Source organism: Ammospiza nelsoni, chromosome 6, assembly GCF_027579445.1.
Source record: "Ammospiza nelsoni isolate bAmmNel1 chromosome 6, bAmmNel1.pri, whole genome shotgun sequence".
In the NCBI taxonomy this organism is placed as follows: domain Eukaryota; kingdom Metazoa; phylum Chordata; class Aves; order Passeriformes; family Passerellidae; genus Ammospiza; species Ammospiza nelsoni.
In genome coordinates, this window is record NC_080638.1 from 52,793,524 (window position 1) to 52,811,595 (window position 18,072).

Here is an 18,072-nt window from a genome sequence, read left to right on the forward strand (position 1 = left end):
CATCCTGGGTATGAATAAGTACAAGTACTGAGCAGCTGCTGTAACTTGTTTAAGCTTTTAAAGTATAATTGGCACACCTTGCTCTTAAAACATCCTGCTTGATTGATTCCAGAGTTTTCCTCAAGGTTTTTCACTGAAGAAATTACAGGATTTGAGAATAGCAGCAGAGTTGACTTTGAAACCACCATTGCCAGCGTGCTCTTGAGTTCCTGCTTTCCACCACCAATTTGTGAGCAAGTTCAGGTAAGGGGAGGAGAAGATGAGGGGTGGTAGAAATGTGGGTTTAAAACTGGCAAAAAATTTCCATGCTTACTCATTCCACATGTTCTACTGCTCGTTTGATTGTACATATACCTTGTTTGGTTCTGCTGCTGTCAGAATGAAAGGAGGCAAACTCAGACCAACTTTAAAGGTAGAACTGACCAGACTTTATCTGTTTATGGTCTGTCAGTAAATGCAAAACAAACAAATAGTAATTATTTGTGGAGAGTGTTTCTTGAAAAGCTTGTAGGAGGACTTCAGATTCAGATTTGAAATGCTAAGAGACTAAATCCTTAGTGAAACAGAATGCCAGGACCTCTGAATTTTAGTTATCTCCTGTTTGAAGAAGGTCACTGTGGAATTGAGGTAGTGCATTTTGACTTTTCCCTGAAGTGGCTGCAAGTTGTCAATCAACAAAGCCAAATACTAAACACATCCTAACAACAGTTTGTCAACAATGATGTAGCTTTAAGGGCAGATGGAGATCCTTTCTCTCTGCTAATTCCACAGTGGGTAAAAAGCAGAAGATCCAATAATTACCAAAAATAGCAAAAATGTTTGAAGAAATTGAATCCCTTCAAAGTGTCATGGCTGTGATAATAACAAGTGTTTCCATATGCTCATGTAGCTCACAGGGTATTTTGTCATTATGCCTTGGAAAAACTGGGGATGGTTGGTTTTTCTACTCAGTTAAGATGTGTGAACTTGAGGACAGTATGTGCTGAATTTCCTTCTTCCAAGTGTTTCCTTAATACCTTGAAGAAATTGAGAAAATCTGGAATTTTCATCAGGGCTGCTAGACAAATCTGTCTGGGATGTCTTAATCAGTCAAGTGGCAGCTGCTACTGGCATTGGTTGGTATATAATGTGTGTCTATAATGTGCCATCTGTAATGATTGCACTTCAGAGTAAGTTTTTCATCTGTACAGCACCTTCTAAAATCTGCTGTGTAATCCTGGTGTGAGGAGAGGAGTAAAGCATGTTTGTGTCAGCAATGAGATTAACTGCACTCATGTTCCTGGAGCACTTAAAGCTACCAAGGGGAGCCTGGGGTGGATTTCAAAACTGAATATTGGGTGTGAATTTTGTAGGCAGGAATACAAATAAGAGTTCACTTCAGTATTCTTGTTCCTGGCTGTGTAAATGGAATACTTTAAAAAGTAGTACTTTCCTTGGGAAGAGTCCCCGGGCAAAAGAATGGGAAAATGAAGTAGAGCAGAGGGAGTGCAACCCTGCTGCTGAACCCAGGGAGCAGAAACATCTGCACAGTGTCTAAAGGTAGACATGAACCAGAGCAGGACTGAATGTGCTTGTATTATGATATTCAATGTTCAGTTTGATAATATGAATTGGTCTAGTGTCAATTGCAAGAGTGTGATAATGGCTTAACAGCAATGCTGAAATGCCACCTGGGTGGCTACTGATTTAATTTTGTGAGGTAATTGAATCAATGGTTCTTTTCTCAACTTCATTCTCTTTGCCTAAAGCAAACCAGCTTTTATGTGTACTCTCAATGATCCTATATTATTAAGATAGTTTAACTTAAGAATTTTTTTCAGTCCTTTTCTCTGGAAGTGGCCTGAAAAGTGTTGGATTTCCTTTGGGGCAAGCACATCAGATTCTGTATAAGGGTTAATGTGAATTTTTCAGGTCCTGGTTTCCCCTGAAGTGGCAGGAAACAGTTTTGCTGTAGGTAAATGAATAAGATTCGTTATAGCAACTGGGTTTTACACAATTCCCGTTTTAGGGTTTTCCAAGTCTTCTGTTACTTTTTCCAAGAGAAAAGCTCTAAGCCTGGGTGCTGGTTGGGTGCCACAGCTTCTGTTGTGTGTCATGGTGTGGACCTGATATATTTTCACCAGGTTCCTGTGTCTGCTGGGAGCTCTCCTCGGGAGCAAGCCTGAAGTTCTGTCCAAGAGCTGGTGAATTTTGGGAGGGAGAGAAAAGGGTGGAGAGTCTGTGGTGCCCTTGCAGGATTTAGGGTGCTCCTTTAGCCACCCCTTTTTAAGTGATGTTGTGGGTTTAAGTGTGATTCCTCTAATCGCTCTGCTGTCAGCTGTGTCAGTGCTTTGTTTGGGTTCAGGAGCTCCGGGTTCAGTCTGCCAGGAGGTGGCAGTGAATTGCCTGTTTGCTCGGCGTGACCAGCAGACAGAATGGCAGTGCCAGGTCAAGTGAGTGTCCTGAGGCCATCAGTGGACCTTGACAGACTTGGAGTGTGCCAGTGGCAAAGAGTAAATTGCCCACTTGCCACTGAGAAAATAAGAATTACAATTGTGTGCTGATTTCTTAAGAGTCCTGAGTTTAGTTGTGCGTTCATTAAAAGCACCAGCAAGGCATTGAAAATAAAAGACTGTAAATAAAAATTGTTGAGTGTGACATGGGTCAAATATACAAATTGTGAGGGTCATATATACATACATTCATCAAATATTAAATAGAGAGTAATGTGGGAATCCAGTGATCAATGGTGTTATAATGAATGTGCTTTCAGCTGTGAGTGGCTGTTTTGGTTAACTGCTGGACCTGTAAGACATCACTGCTTCTCTCCAGCAGAGGCATCCTGAAAAGTCCCAGCTCTTCTGAGGCAGTTTGGGCCTTTGCCTCAGTCTGTTGCTGCTCATAATGTGTGCAAGGCCACTGCAGAGACTGCACAACAGGACCCATGTTGCATTGGATTCCTGCATTGCTGCTCTTTGGGGGATCAGAGATCTCAAGTAACGTGTTTTCCTCCCTGGAGCAGCCCCAAAGTAAAGGTGTATTTCAGAAGAATGTGAATAACCAATATTTTTGAGATAAATGATAGAGCATGTGAAGACTGTGGCATAATAGGTACTGCTTGTTAAACAGTGGCAAATCCACACACAGAAGGTCTTGGTGACCAGATAGCTCCTAATGTCCTTTGGCTAAAACTCACCTTGGGAATTGATTGCAAGACAAATCTGTGGAAAACTGTTGGTTAGTGTTTTGATTTAAGGGCTCACAAAGTCAGGGGTCCTTCAGAGTTGCAAGGTGGACTTGCCAAGGACCTCACTGACCTTGCCCATGCCAATTCTGGCTTACAAAGGTTTTGACTGCCTCACACATGGGGCATCATGCAGCTTATGCTTTGACTTATTTTTCAACACATGTATTTTTTTCTCAGCAAAACAGAAAATTTGGCCTTTTGATATAGAATCCTTCAGTTTTCAGTCTTACCTGATGCTTTGACTGAACCTTCAATGGATTTATATGAATCCACTGACTCCCACAGCTTTAAAGGGCATACAAATGTTTATGATTTTAAAATGGATTGTAAGGAATAATACTTATGGGAGATCTTCAGGTTTTCCTCTTGTGTGGTTGGTTGGTTTGCTAGTTTTTATTTTTTCCTCCTGCATAGGTTAGGGACAGGGATTTCATCTCAATTTTTTCCAGAGTGTGAAATGAAAATGTGTCCAGTCTCTCAGTTAAGAACTGGCAGGGAAGCAGGAAACTGCCTGGATTAATTTAAGGGTAGAAGTAGTTACTACATTTACCTCCTTTAACTGCAGTTTAAAAGTTTGAACTTTATTACCAGCCTGTTTTGAAAGCACCTCTGACAGATTCTTCTTAAGTGGAAATACCCCAGTTCACAAGGAAGAAGGTGTATGGGCTGGTTGATTGCAACACTGAAGTATTCCTAATCTACAGTAAATCTCTGCTTAAGATAATAGATCAAATCCTAGAAGAAGAATATTCTGTTTATTTTGTAGCAACTTTAATCTGGCCAAGTCAAATTACTTGAGGAACACTTCTTTCTCTTCTGTTATATTTATAGGAAATGGTGCAGACCATGAGGTCAGGCTTCATTATGATTTTAGTATTTTATTGATTGACTCATGGATGTGGCTAAAATGGTACAAGTCTATGTTACTGTCAATAAAAATGCAGTGGGCTTCTTTCAGTAAGAAAAACAGTCATAATAAATTATGATAGTGAATGATAACTAAGCAATTGGACTATGTTAGTTACATTTTATAGACCTCTAAGAATATTTTGTGAACATTAGAACTTGACATTCTTCTATTTATATCAATCTATAGGTCATTAGTGTACACTGCAGACCTTGCCTTGATTTCAGTTTATTTATTGATGAACCTGTACAACTCAAAATCACTTCCTAGGTCAACTCAGTTAAAACTAGTAATAAACTATAAGTAGAAAAGCTTTTATTGTATTTCTTTATGTATTATTGTGCATATTATGTCACTTTTTTTCTGTTGGTGATAACCACTTTTGCAGTTATTGAGGACAACACTAATACAAAAATTGCAAAACAGTTGCACTGGGAAGATGAAAATGGCTCATTTTCCTCTGCTTGTCTCCCCTGGACATGCATAAATTCCTGAACACGGCAAGCAGCAGTTTGCTTCCCCTTGGTATACATCAAAGGTTGGCCCAGCAAGTTCTCTGCTTCCCTGCTCTCTTGCTGTGTCCCCAGGGTCCCTCAGATCCTTCATCTGTCTCCATGGCTGTGGTGTTTGACAGGGCACGTTGGCTTGGGTAAGCTTCTATTTTCTCTGCCTGTTTTTGTGGCAGAGGAGGGGTTTAACTGCACATTCTGCTAATCTAACGGTGCTTGGCACACTTCTGGGTTTTAAATTGTTCTTTCAATATCCATGGATTAAAAGTGGGGCTAACAGCAGCTAACATTGAACTGTTAACACCTGTTGTCCAGCATAATAATAAATACATTTCATTTCAAAGAACAAACACCTCTTTTCTTTGCAAGGTCAACATTTACATTTGTGTCTTAGTCTTTTTCCCAGCATGCTGCCAGTGCTTCACCTGCAATGGACAGGTTTTCATCCCTTGAATGTCTTTCTACCCCTTTACCTGAACCATATGGAAAGCTTTATCACAGAATGGGTTGGAAGGAGCCTTAAAGATCATCTAATTCCATCTAATTCCAGCACCCCCTGTCATGGTCAGGGACACTTTTCACTAGACCAGGTTGCTCAGACCTCCATCCAGACTGACTTGGACACTTTCAGGGCTGGGGCACCCACAGCTTCTCTGGCCAACCTGTGCCAGGGCCTCAGCACCCTCACAGTGAAGAATTTCTTCTTATTAGCCAATCTCAACCTGCCCTCTTTCAGCTAAAGGCCATTACCCCTTGTCCCATCACTGCAGATATGCAGAGGAAAACAAGGCAGGGAGGACAAAAATCTTGTCATGTTACAGACCTCATAAATAGATTTCACACTAGTTGTTCTACTATAGTAACTTAGTCAAGCAGTAGTACATGCTTGACATTCAAAAGTACACGGGTACTTCTTTCCCCTCTTTTCCTTACTGGACATGTTTGTGGCTGTAACTTTTAAAACTGGCATGACTCATCTAGTTTAAGAAAGAACAGGGCAGAGGAACTTGATAGCGAGTTTCATTTTCAGTGATTTTTACCTTCTTAATCCCTTCAGTTATTTGGGAACTGCTTGGTAATGGTGTGGAAAGAGGATCTGGGAAGGCAGGGCCAGTAGTTCTGTCTGAATTGGCTAACATGTCAAAAATCTATCAGGAAAAAGAACTGTACCATGATTTAAAAGGCTGAGGCTATGGTCTAGCTTGATTTAGTAGTTGAAAGTCACATGGATTTCAAACAAGTGACATCAGACTAGGCTGAAAGCTGACTTTAGCCTCTTCTCAGGCTTGTTGAGTAACATCCAGTGTCTGCTACTGATTATTTAAGTTCCAGATGGATGAATTTTAATAAGAATGCTTTAGTAAGCACTGCAAGTAAAACATTATATAGCCCTTTTCTGTTTTAATGATATTAGTCTTCTAAGGAGACACTGTTTGCTTATTCCAGGTATTTGTTTCTGTTCCATAGTTCAACATTGCACATAATTGTTGTTCCTGCTGAGAGAACAAAAGGTACTTGACAGGAACTGACCCTGGCCATGGTCAGTGGAGGAGGCCTTGCTGTTTTCAGAGCCAGGAAATGCTTGACAGGGTTTGTGACAGCCACGTGTAGCTGCCCTTTAGGATGAACCAGTGGAGCCAGTACCTGAAATAACCTCTGAAGAGGAGGACAGGAACCTGCTGCAGTGAGTCCAGAGCAGGGACACAAGGGTGGTCAGAGGGCTGGAGCTTTGAACACAGGGTGGGGGGTGTTCAGCCTGGAGAGGAGAAGGCTCTGGGGACACTTCCCAGTACCTGAAGGGACTTAAAGGGAATGTGGAGAAGGACTTTTCCCAAGGGCGTGGCGTTACAAGGGGTAACAGTTTCAAACTGAGAGAAGGTCAAGATTAGGTGTTGGGAGAGATTCCTTACTGTGAGAGTGGTGAGGTGCTGAACAGGTTGCCCAGAAAGGACAATGGGTACTTGATTTGGATGTGACCGTGCAGGGACCCAGGACTCGTTGTCCCCAGTTGTGCAGCCTTGGTGCTGATCAGCACAGACTGAACCAAATAAATGCAGAAGAGGAAGTGGCAAAGCACAGGGGCAGCTCTTTGGCTCTCAAAGCAGGATTGTTCTTTCAGAAGAGGAAAGGTCAGTTTAAAGAGGTGAGGCCAGGCAACTTCCTTTCTTTGGTGAGGCCTAAGCCAAAGCAAGACCCTGCCCTTCTCAGTGATACACACGAGGCAGATACAGAGCAAGTTTCCCTTGGCTAAACCAGAAACCCCATCCTCACGCAAGCTTGATTTAACACAAAGCAGCATCTGAGTAAAACATAAAAAACCCCAAATTTCAAACAATCAAAGGCAAAATTTTAAAAAAATTTATTCCCTCAATATATATATACAAGAGTTGACATACTTCTGTACAAAGGTGTAAATGGTCTTTGCTGTGATTTGTTGTGCATATGCAGCTTAGTAGACAGATTTAACATTCAATTTGAATCTCAGTGCAAGTAGGCACTAAAACATCCACCATACCTTCAAGGTATAAAAAGACATACCAATTGTACAGGTTTCTCCAGCATATTTTGTTACAGTGCAAAATGCTATGAAACAATGCTTCTTTAGAAAATTCATATATATTAAACACATATTGCACTTGTCCCAACCAAAAGTGTAACACGTTGTACTTACTGAACTCGTTTGATATGTTTGAAAACATTGCTCACACACATACAGTCCTTCCTCCTGGCTCTTTGTGCCAAATATGTGTAGCTTTTAGCTCAAATCTTAAATAACTCATCATAGCTCTTTGGCTAATTCAATTCTTCTTGAACAGACTGGTTAAAAAAAAAATACAGCAGATTAATGTAACAAGAAAATTCTCTAAGACCCTTTTCAGACTTCTTTCCAGTAGCACTGTAACTAAATACATAAAAATCAGTATTGTTTAAATTCATAATGCAAGTGTATTGAACAGTGAGCATTTCAGACACACCCCTGTTTTCTGGAAAGGTATGAAACCTCCAATCCTAGATATTTTACATATTTCTAAGATACTTCAGGCTGCTAAGCTAACATTGCACCCACAAACATTTTGTGCAATACCACAGGCAGGACTTTGACTTCTGTACATCACTGGCTGCTATGGGGCATGTTGGGAGAAGTGGTGCAAAGTTGCATTAACTTCAGAGAACAAAGTCCACTGGACTGAACCACTCAATGCAGTCCGTGCACCCACCAAATGAGAGAGAGGTGAGGGCAAATGACACCAGTCCTACTACATTTGAGTTTCCCTAAATCCTTACAAGCCTTGAGATTTGAGGAACAAGTGCATTTGAGTGCAGATGCTAACTTTGTGCTTAAGATATTTATTCAAAGCTGAAAGGTCAGGGAGTAACTAAGGTACAAATTTTTTTGTTTGTTTGTTTTTTACAAATCAGTATGAACAAAGTTGCTACTAAAACCATTGACATATAAAAGCAAAGGAAAACTAAAACACAGGACTAGCTGAATGCTAGTCCATGCCTTTACAGTTCAGGGTTACCTGCAAAATGCCTCCACCACCAAACTTCTTCCCCTTCTTCACCTTAGAGGAGTACACTGGCTCCTGTCACATACAAAATGAGTATTTCTTTCATGAAAGCATTTCTGCATTCAACTCAACTTGGTCATTCAGAACCTGAGTGAAAGAAAACTCGATTTCTGGTGCTAGAACACTCTCCAGAGCCTCTTCTGGAGCCACACAGAATCGTTCTAAGGGCAGGTCCCCCTCTTACTTGAATACTACTAGATGTGGAGTCTCGAATAAGGCAAGACACTGCTTATACAAGTAGTGAGATGAAATCCCAATTTGATACATTTAGGAATTCTTTATACAGATAGCATAAATCTACACTACCTGCGTGGGCTGAGTGTTCATGTTTCACAAAACCCAACCAGCTGGGCTTTGGATGGGGAGAACAAGGAGAGAAGGTTCACAGACTGGAAGGCTGAGGGATCACCGGAGCCGGCTCACATTCAGGAAGGTTGTCCTCTGACTTCATGTACATCAGGAACACAGTGACAGTGGCAAAGGTGGCTGCATTGACGGGGAAAGCCCGGAGCAGCGTGGAGGTGAGGCCCCTGGTGAACACCCTCCAGCCCTCCTCGTGGTAGCTCTTGCGGATGCAGTCCAGGATGCCGCTGTACTGCGTGACGCCCCCGACGCCGTCGGCCTGCAGCCGCGACTTGATCACGTCCATGGGGTACGTGGAGAGCCAGGACACGATTCCTGACATCCCCCCAGAAAACAGCAGCTTGGGGATAACATAGCTGTCCTCGGCCTCACAGCCCAGGTACCGAGTCATGCAGTCATAGGTGAGGAAGTAAAAGCCAAAGCTTGGAGTTTCTCGGATGAAGGTAGAGACCATGCCCCTGTTGATGCCCCTCAGCCCTTCCTTCTGGTAGATTTTGATCAAACAGTCCAGAGAATTTTTGTAGTTCTTCGTTTTCAGTTTGTATTCTCCCGTTCCTTGAAGCTGCATCCTTGTCTTGGCCAGCTCCATGGGGCAGCAGATGACACACTGGATGGCCCCTGCTGCTGAGCCTGCAATGAACTGGTTCAGAGGAGTGTCTTTGCCCAGAGCACGGAGGGTGTTTCCTTGCACACCGAACACCAGAGCGTTAATGAACGTCAGTCCCATCATTGGTGACCCAATACCTTTATAGAGTCCAAAAGCCTAATGGAAGAAGGGAGGAAAAACCCTTTTTAGCAGTGGTGTGGATAACTCCTCAAAGTGCAGAACACATCCTTTCTGGCTCTCCCTTGTACCCCATCACAAACACCTTGTTTTGTAATAACAATTTCATCTCTGCCTAGGACACAAACATCTAAGCAATCTAGCAGTACAAAAATATAATTTAACACATTCAGAAAAGAATCTTACTCCACCCAGAGATCAGTTCTCTGGCAAATTTTATACTTTTTTAAATAGCTTACTTAAAGCCTGAAGCAGTCTTTTTAACAATGGCCCTAAAGTTTCAGCAGCAGCAGCAAAAACACCTCACCAATTTCTTCACTCACTCCTTAGATTCTCAGAAAACTAGTTATTTAAATAACTTATTTTATTAAAGAAGTTAGCCTCAAAAGACCATCTTCTGACTTAGTGATCTTCTTCCCAAAGTTTCTGGCAAACTTCTGACTCCAATATCTGCCCTAGGGTGAGGGGAGGTTCAGAACATGCTTTATCTCTTGATCTTCAACATTTTGTCAGCTTTGTTTTTAACAGCTTTCCCACCCTCCTGAGCCAAAATACACAAAGATTTAAAAAAAAAATACACACAGCAATAATTTTGTACTTACAGATTCTTGCTTTATGATGGACTGAAAGCAATGGAAAGTCCCACGGTAGAGAGGTTTCTCTACATTTTGAACTTGCAGACGGACCTATAAAAAGTTGTGTGAGACACCAATTTGTAGATCAGGAACAGCCTAAAGGGTGAGCTACTGTCTGGTACCTATGTGGAGATTTTCTATAGCAATGCATATGCAAGAGCACAGGCTGGACACTGGAATGCCACAAGTGGCACAATAATTTGAATTATCTTGTGTAAGTGTTTTGAATTAAGTTCAGGGGTGAAAACATGAGGGGAAGAGGCTCATTAACTTCCCGTAACTATTAGCAAACCAGTAATGGAAGGGTACATTGACATCTAGAATTTCAAACAGATGCTTTCCAGTACAGGCTACAATAGGGACTTTCTTTACCTGCCAAGAATACTTCTGTTCATGCTAAGGAATACCTGTGCAAACCTGAGACAATTTAATTAAAAAAATATTTGCAAGTCAAGCATGAGATTAGGGTAATTTTAAAGGAATGGAAACTTTCTACAATACCCATAGTGTTTCTAAATGTCTTATTTGGGCCCATTCATTGAGATCTAATTTTTTTTTTTTCAGAGGGTAGCTGGGCAGTGACTCTTAGGATGTCTGTCTTTACATAAGGGAAGGAGTAAAAAGCCATTTGTCCTTTTAAATTTCAGTCTGGTTTAGCTTTTTAGCCTGCTGAACACAAGCAATTGGTGAGGGTATAGCTATTTCAAACCTTTAATGTCAGCAATCAATTAACTTTTCCAAAACTGAAACAGTATGTTCTGCTGGAGAGATAAACGCTATTGTAGCTGCTGCTCTTAGGAGATCCCTTTTCTGGATGCTTTTTAACCTATAATGGAAAATTTCACTTCTGTTTTTTCATGCTTATTTGCCCTCAGCACACTTTAAAAGAGTCTCAGTTCCACCTAGCTCAGGCAAAGCTCTACACTTAGCAATGAAATCAGTTGATTTCACTGGATTAATAAAGTTATAAATCTTTGTTTGATCTCCTACATGAAGGGATGCAATGAACTTCAGAAAAGAAGCTTATCAGCCCTGTAATGCTGCTGCTGCAACTCCAGGGCAAAAAACTTCAGTCTCTTATTCTGAGCATAAGAAAAACAGTTACATCTATGTGAAAGATTCCTGACCTTGATTTTTTTTCATAGTTGCCTAAAGTAATCAAAAACACCACCACAGCAATTAGACTGCCATCTGTGTGTCTAGAAAGTGATTTATGGAGGTGGTTTGTCAGAATCCTCTATTCAGGTTAGCTTTCTTCAAAGCAAAAAGAAATTGACAGTTTCAGTGTTTTTCCTACAACATGTTATTTTATGCTTTGTAAATCAGAACTTTAGTTTTCAGTGTTGTTTCAGTATGTGCATTAGTGTGTGCTAGCCATAGTGGGAGGCTGAGATCACCTTGGGTCTTGCAACATCTCAGCATTAAAAGCAGGATTACAGTGGGATTCAAAGAAAATAAATCCTCTGTCACTTCAAGTGACTTTTGGGGGTAGGCAGACTGTCAAAACTGTTAAAGAAGCAGGTCCACAAGCAAAGGCAGATCTTAACAAGCTGTCACAACTGCACAAACAAACGTTTTGCTCCATTTAGAATTTACTGTCATTGTTTCAAACCTTGTCTGTGACTTCCACATGTAAGGGCTTTGGGAGATTTGCAGCTTAGAAACCTTCTTACTTTATCTTTTCTGCTTGTGCTCAATAGTTTAGAATTAGCCATATCTGTGGGCTGAAATTCCTAGTGGCCTACAGCTCCCTCTGTTTTTGTCTAAATAACTTGTGAAATATTAACCAATTAAGCTTTGCTGTAGGGTAGAATATTTAGAGTACTGATTCCCTAGGTCCAAGACTGAAAATCCTCTTTCTCTTGAGCACAGTGCTGGTCACACAAGGGTACCCACATCAGCAAGCTGCCAGGTATGGCAATGAGTGCACATAGAACTTGCATTTCCATGTGTGTTAATGCCATATTCAACAAGCTCTTTAGTGTGTACAACTATAGGAAAGATGAATCATGTGCAAAGTTTATCCACCTGTTCCTTTCACTGCCCAATAACCTAGCTTCCTTCTTCTGGGAAAACACCGTTCCTAAGGTTTTAGCTCCATTAATAACACCCAGTAATTTCACATCACTGAAGACTTGCATGAAGGCACTCAAGACTAAATAAAGAAACCCAAAGCACTACATCCTCAAAACAGTCCAAGCATTTAATAATGTGGGAAATCAGTGACTTCAGAAGTATTTGAGTAATGAAAACATCATCCAAGAATATGTAGTGGATAAGACCTCAGCAGCAGAGTGCTTGAGATTTGGTTTGAGGCACTGTGTGTGGGAGTGTATACAGCCAGAAATGCATAGCAGAAAGAAGGTTCAGAATAAAACTACATTTAAAAAAAAAGGGATATTAAAACCCCGCTCCCTCCATGCCATAGCTGTAGAAGAGGGACACATCAGTTTAAAATTAAAAAGGGAAAAAGCTTCATAAGTCTTTCAGTTCTTTACTTGAACTAATACATTTGGGAATAAATTAAGACTGAGAGAAACAGAAGTGTTCACCTGGGCTATACTTACTAGGTAACTCTCCCGTGATGAGGCTTATCTGTCATCTACAACAAAGTAACACTTTTGCTGTTAATGAAGACAGCCCCTAGCTCAGAAAGTAAAGGCAGTTAAAAGCAAAAAAGCAATTTTATACATTACATCAACAAACCAGGGATAAAGAGTTTGCCAGTTCTGAGATCTGCTCAGCTGCAGGTTTTGCAGGGTGACTTCACCAGCTTAATGTCTCCCTGTGTGTCCCACCATCCCCCTCCCAGCTCTGTGAAACACGAGCACCAGCCAAAAAAAACCAAAAGAGCTTAAATGCCAAGGCAGATGTAAAACTTTGGCTTATCTAAGCAGCTTTGTTCAGTTATATTAAAAATGCACAGTCTAAGGTGACTAGCAGCTAGTCCTTTAAATACTGCAGAACAATAAAAAGTTAAGAATTAACACATATACATACACAAGTTATGCAATGTCTTTTTTTTTTTTCCCCTCAAAGGGTGGTTAGTTTTTCCACATACAGTGGTGGCTATGCCAGCTAATAATACAAACATTAGTATTTGTTTTAACAAAATAGAGATAAACAAGTAAAATACCTTCTAAAGGATAGGAAAATATAATGTGTCACACTGGATTTCATAAAACATCTGAAAACAAATTATTTGCTCTATTGTGAAGTAAGATGCTTTTTTCCCAGGCTGATACATCTATTTTGCAATGATACATCTGCTGAAACCAGCATGGGGGCCCCAGTTTTTAGTTAAATGTACAGCTTCATGCAATAGAAGCTGTTCCACTTTAAAAAATAATAAACAAATCAACTAATAAACCCACACATGGTTACCTTTATTCTGAGCATAGAATTTCAGCAGTTTTACTGGATTCAATGAAATGATTGATCACCTTCAGTTAAGCATGTAAAACTTGGCAGGATGGGAGAGAAAAAGACAGCTGGCCCTGTACCACCATAATAAAAATTATGCAAGTCTGGATGATGTTATTCCTGAAAATACATTCTAGAATTCAGCTGAATTATTTAACTGTCAAATGTGCCACATTCTGAGCAACAAAAAGACAGATTTTACTGCTTGAGCAGCTTGCAAGGAGGATCAGTATCCACCAAGTCAGGAATTGTGTATTGAATTAACCATGTGCTGGAATACAGAATGTGCTGGGGTCCTGGGTAACACTATCAGCCTTTTGCATATCTAAATTCAGCAAGGTACAGGTGTTCCAAATATAGAGCTACTACGTGGCACGCTGTCTGCTGCAGTCAAGTGACCTGATGGATTGCTTGAGCAGGGAATGCACTGATATCCCTTCAAACCCTGCACTGCAAGGCTTTGATTAAGGCTGACAAAAGATGACTCAAATTGTCATTCTGTTCTGGAAAATGGGCTTGGGCTTCTGAGAGCCCTGGCTGAGGGACCCTCCAGATCTCAAATTTTGTATTTATAATAGCTGAAGTATGTGTAACACACACAACTAACCATCAGAAAACCAATTTTTACTTGGAAAGTTATAAAAATATATAATAATACTTGGAGGAAACAGCCCCCAGACAAGCTCCATACTGTGGATTTTTATTGATTTTCATCTAGTGCTACAAACTAAGGAGTAATAGCAGAGCTTGAGGGGAAAACAAAAGACCAACCTTTCATCATACTACCAAAGTGTGTTTGAGCTACAAGTGCAGGGAGAGGCAGTTTCAGCAGTTAGTGTTGAACAGCTGCAGAGAAGCAAGCTTAGAGCAAAATTTACTTCAATGCAAAGTTGTATTTCCAAATATGACATTGCTACTGCACTGAACTTGCAGTTTAAGGCCAAGGTTTATATTACTAAGTTTTCACTTCTGAAGAGCTGGAGATTGAAGAATCTAAACCAGTAACTGCAGAGGGCTGCTCCAAGCTTTCCCACACAGATTTATAATCCTACAGTGTCTGGGGACTTTTTTGCTCGGAGAAACTACGCTTTCTACTTAGAGGAAAATACATTCCATAATGAACCCACCTTAACAGTGTCAAAGGGGTGTCCCACCAGCACACCAGCAGCACCTGAAATGAAATTAATGCCATGGTTGTTACTCTGAAGTTTCTTCCTGGCTCTGGAGCTACAGCAGGACCACCAGCCTGAGGTGTGAGTGCACAACATGGTTGGCAAACCAGTCAAACAGCATCCTACCAAGCCAGGAGATAAGAGATCTGCAATTCAGTCCTTCAGGCCAGCACCAGGTGCCTTTACGCTTCCCAGGAAGGCTCTGAGCCCCAGGCAGGGGTTGAGATGTGCCCACAGACTGTGCCACACCATATGGAGCGTGCAGCCACAGCTCCTGGCCTCAGCTCAAGGCAAGGAGTGGGCAGAAAATGCAGGTTTCCTCTAAAACACAATATCCCATGTACACATTGCTCTGTGCAGGCACAGAAAACATGTGAACATCCCTGAAGGCAGCAGAGCATGCTGCTCTCTGCATTAATGGAATCTGGAACAGCCGCACCTGCAGAGGGACCGCACATTACTGAAAACCTTAGCTTTATTCTAGCATCAAAGGAATTTTCAGAAGCCACATGCAGGCCTATTAGTTACACCAATCTGAACACAGGCATTGTGCACACACAGGCTGGAGCAATGAATCTTCTGTGACCCAGCAATCCCTACAATGACTGCTGACAACAGCGAGAGCTACACAAGCATCCTCACCTCTCCCACATCCCTGAGGAGCAGAGCTGCCATCCCTGCGCAGGGGAGCCCTTCCCACATCCCTGAGGGAGCAGAGCTGCCATCCCTGTCGGAGAAGCCCCTTCCCACATCCCTGAGGGAGCAGAGCTGCCATCCCTGTCGGAGAAGCCCCTTCCCACATCCCTGAGGGAGCAGAGCTGCCCTCTCTGTCGGAGAAGCCCCTTCCCACATCCCTGAGGGAGCAGAGCTGCCCTCCCTGCACAGGGGAGCCCTTCCCACATCCCTGAGGGAGCAGAGCTGCCCTCCCTGCACAGGGCCTGCCCAGGACGGTGCAGCCCAGGTTGTTTAGGGCCAGCACGGCAGCAGCACGGCCCAAGATAGAAAAGCAGCAACGTGCGCGGCGTTCGGCACGGAAAGGCCAGCGGGGCGGCTGACCCCGAGGGAACCCTGGCAAGGCAAGGAGCGCTAGGATGAAATCAGAGAGACGCCGAAAAAAGGAATTTAAAACACGTTTGCCTGGTTGGCAAGAAAAACAGAAAGCGCAAATACGCGGAAAGACGCGAGAATAAGACTCCTGAACACAATTTAACAACTGCTAAATATAGCAGGCGCAGGCCGGGGGAGCGCAGGACGCGTGTCCGTGCTCGCCCCCTCCATCTTAACCCTGCCTGGGGTCGCTGTGCTCAGGTCGTAGTTCCCGATAGCCCCGCTGCCCCTGTGCCCGGCCCACACTCCCAAACCCCCATCCCCAGCTCCTCCCAGCCCGGCACTGCGGCACTCGGGGGGCTTGGTGGGACCCGGCCCCGGGAACACTGGGATCTGCCCCGGCCCGGGCCCGGCCCCCGATGCGGCAGCTCGGCCGCTCTCACCGCCCCGCACCAGCCTGCACTCTCAGCGCCCGCACCATCCTTCGCTCCCAAAATAACCGCACCGCGCCCGGCCCTCCCCGCCGACGTGCCTGCCTGCCTTCCGCATTTTAAAAACATTTCTCTCTATCCCCTTCTACGCCTCTTCTCTATTTCCTACCTTTTCATATTTCTCCCCTTACTTCCCTTTTTTCCGTCTGCTTTTATTATTATTTTCCTCTCACCCCCTTCTCCCTCTTTCCCCCTTTTTCTCCCCCTTCCCCACCATTTTTAATGATTATTTTACCCCCCTCAGACGCCGGCACTCACCGCCGACGCATCCCGCCAGAAAATCCAGAGCCATGCCGGCAGCGTGGGCCCTGCGCTCCGGGCTCAGCCGCTGCGCCCCCGGCCCGGCCCTTTCTACCCTGGCGAGGCCCGGGCCGCGCCCCCGGGGGCGGGGGCCGAGGGACAACTCCCCCAGGGCCGCCCCCTGCACTGGCGGCCGCGCGGGGGCGGCTCCCGGCCGGCCGCGGGATGGCGAGGCCGGGAGTGCCGAGACTGCGCTTCCCTCGGCACCTCCGGCACGTCCCTCCCTCTCCCCGCCTTCAACCTGTCACTGCTCTCTCTGCAGCAGCTGCGCACTCAGCCAGGAGGAAAGGCTGAGAGAAATTTGGGCGGGTGGGGAGGTGGTGGTTGGAGGGTGGAGGGGGAAGAGCATCTCTCTTGTGATGTATCAATGGCACCTCGGTTATTTTGTGGAGGGTGTCCTGGGGGGTCTTGCCTCCTGGGAGAGGCTTGTGGTTGGAAAGCCTGAGGAGCTGATGGCATGAGGCCTTTGGAGAGGGTGTCCCCTTTTAACAGGGGTAAAATGCCTGCCAGACCTGTTAAAAGGAAAGGCTGGGGGAGTCAGGGCTGTTCAGCCTGGAAAAGAGAAGGCTCCAGGGACACCTTCACAGAACTGGAAGGGACCACAGAGCTGGTTCTTGTCCAACCTTCCTGCCTAAACAGGGTCACCTCAGAGCTCGTGGCACAGGATTGCATCCAGATGGTTCTTGAATACCTTCACTGAAGGGGAGGAAACTCCAGAGCATTTCTGGAAAATCTGTTCTGGTCTGCAGTCACTGCACAGTAAAGGAGTTCTTCATATTCAGGTGGAACCTCCTGTGCATTGATTTCTGCCCATTGTCTCTTGCTCAGCACCACCAATAAGAGCCTGGGTCCATCTTCCTGCCACCCTTCCTTCAGATGCTCACAGACATTGACTGAGTCCCTTCTCAATGGTTTCTTCTCAAGGCTGAACAGGCCCAGCTCCATCAGCCTGAGAGATGTTCCTGTTCTTGGATCAACCCTGTTGTCCTTTGCTGACTCACTCCTGGAGCTCCTTGTCTCTCTTGAGCAGCCCAGAGCAGGACACAGCACTCCAGGGCTGAGTGAGGGTCAGGATCACCCTCCTCAACCTGCTGGCAATGCTCTGGGACATGTCAGAGGAACTGTGGATGCCCCATCCCTGGAAGTGTCCAAGGCCAAATGGAATGGCACTTCAAGCCACCAGTTCTAGTGAGAGGTGTGTGTCCCTGCCCATGGCAGAGGGGCTGGAACTGGGTGGTTTTTGAGGTCCCTTCCAACACAAACCATTCTATGGTTCCATTACCAGACTCTCCCCCAGAATATCATCCCAGAGAGGGGAGGAAGGGTTGCACCAGCAGATATGGGCCTTGTGCATTAGATGCTGCCCCCATGGCACAATGAGAAGTGTGGGAATGAGACCCTGTCTTTGGTGCTCACAGGCACAGCCGAGTGGGGCTTTGCAGAGCCCTGGATCTCAGCGTTGCACAGCCCTGCTGCACTTCACCCTGCACAAGGGGCCTCTCCCTCCCCGCAGGCTTTTCTTGTTCTGCATTAATTCTGCTTTCTGCTAGCATTGCCTGGCTTCAGGGTGCCCTGATGCCAGAGTGCTTAAATGGGGAACTCAAGCTGTTGACAGTTTGAAAAGGGAGCCCTGTTTAAGCTGC

General features: G+C 44.1%; 1 protein-coding gene across 6 annotated transcripts; it reads right to left on the reverse strand.

The window, feature by feature from the left end:
- Positions 1-6,967: 6,967 nt before the first annotated feature.
- SLC25A29 (solute carrier family 25 member 29) lies at positions 6,968-16,551 on the reverse strand. 6 transcript variants are annotated; one of them, XM_059473773.1, is made up of 5 exons: positions 16,388-16,421; positions 14,547-14,590; positions 12,564-12,598; positions 9,964-10,822; positions 6,968-9,340 (listed from the first exon to the last, which is right to left on the reverse strand). In XM_059473773.1, exon 5 carries the CDS (start codon positions 9,305-9,307, stop codon positions 8,597-8,599), a length of 711 nt encoding a protein of 236 aa, XP_059329756.1. In that variant the 5' UTR covers positions 9,308-9,340; positions 9,964-10,822; positions 12,564-12,598; positions 14,547-14,590; positions 16,388-16,421; the 3' UTR covers positions 6,968-8,596. The 6 variants fall into 6 exon arrangements, with proteins under 6 accessions (XP_059329756.1, XP_059329753.1, XP_059329757.1 ...); XM_059473770.1 differs by lacking the exon at positions 12,564-12,598 and having other exon boundaries at positions 9,964-10,047; positions 16,388-16,538; XM_059473774.1 differs by lacking the exon at positions 16,388-16,421 and having other exon boundaries at positions 9,964-10,047; positions 14,547-14,566.
- Between the last annotated feature and the right edge of the window lie 1,521 nt (positions 16,552-18,072).

Bases quoted from the DNA above. Each gene is read 5' to 3' on its own strand.
- SLC25A29 (XM_059473769.1), bottom strand. From the start codon at position 14,687: ATGTTGTGCACTCACACCTCAGGCTGGTGGTCCTGCTGTAGCTCCAGA. The intron at 10,048-14,546 runs GTGGGTTCATTA...AACTTTTTATAG, and splicing joins ACCCCTTTGACACTGTTAAG to GTCCGTCTGCAAGTTCAAAA. The intron at 9,341-9,963 runs GTAAGTACAAAA...TTCTTCCATTAG, and splicing joins CCATCATAAAGCAAGAATCT to GCTTTTGGACTCTATAAAGG.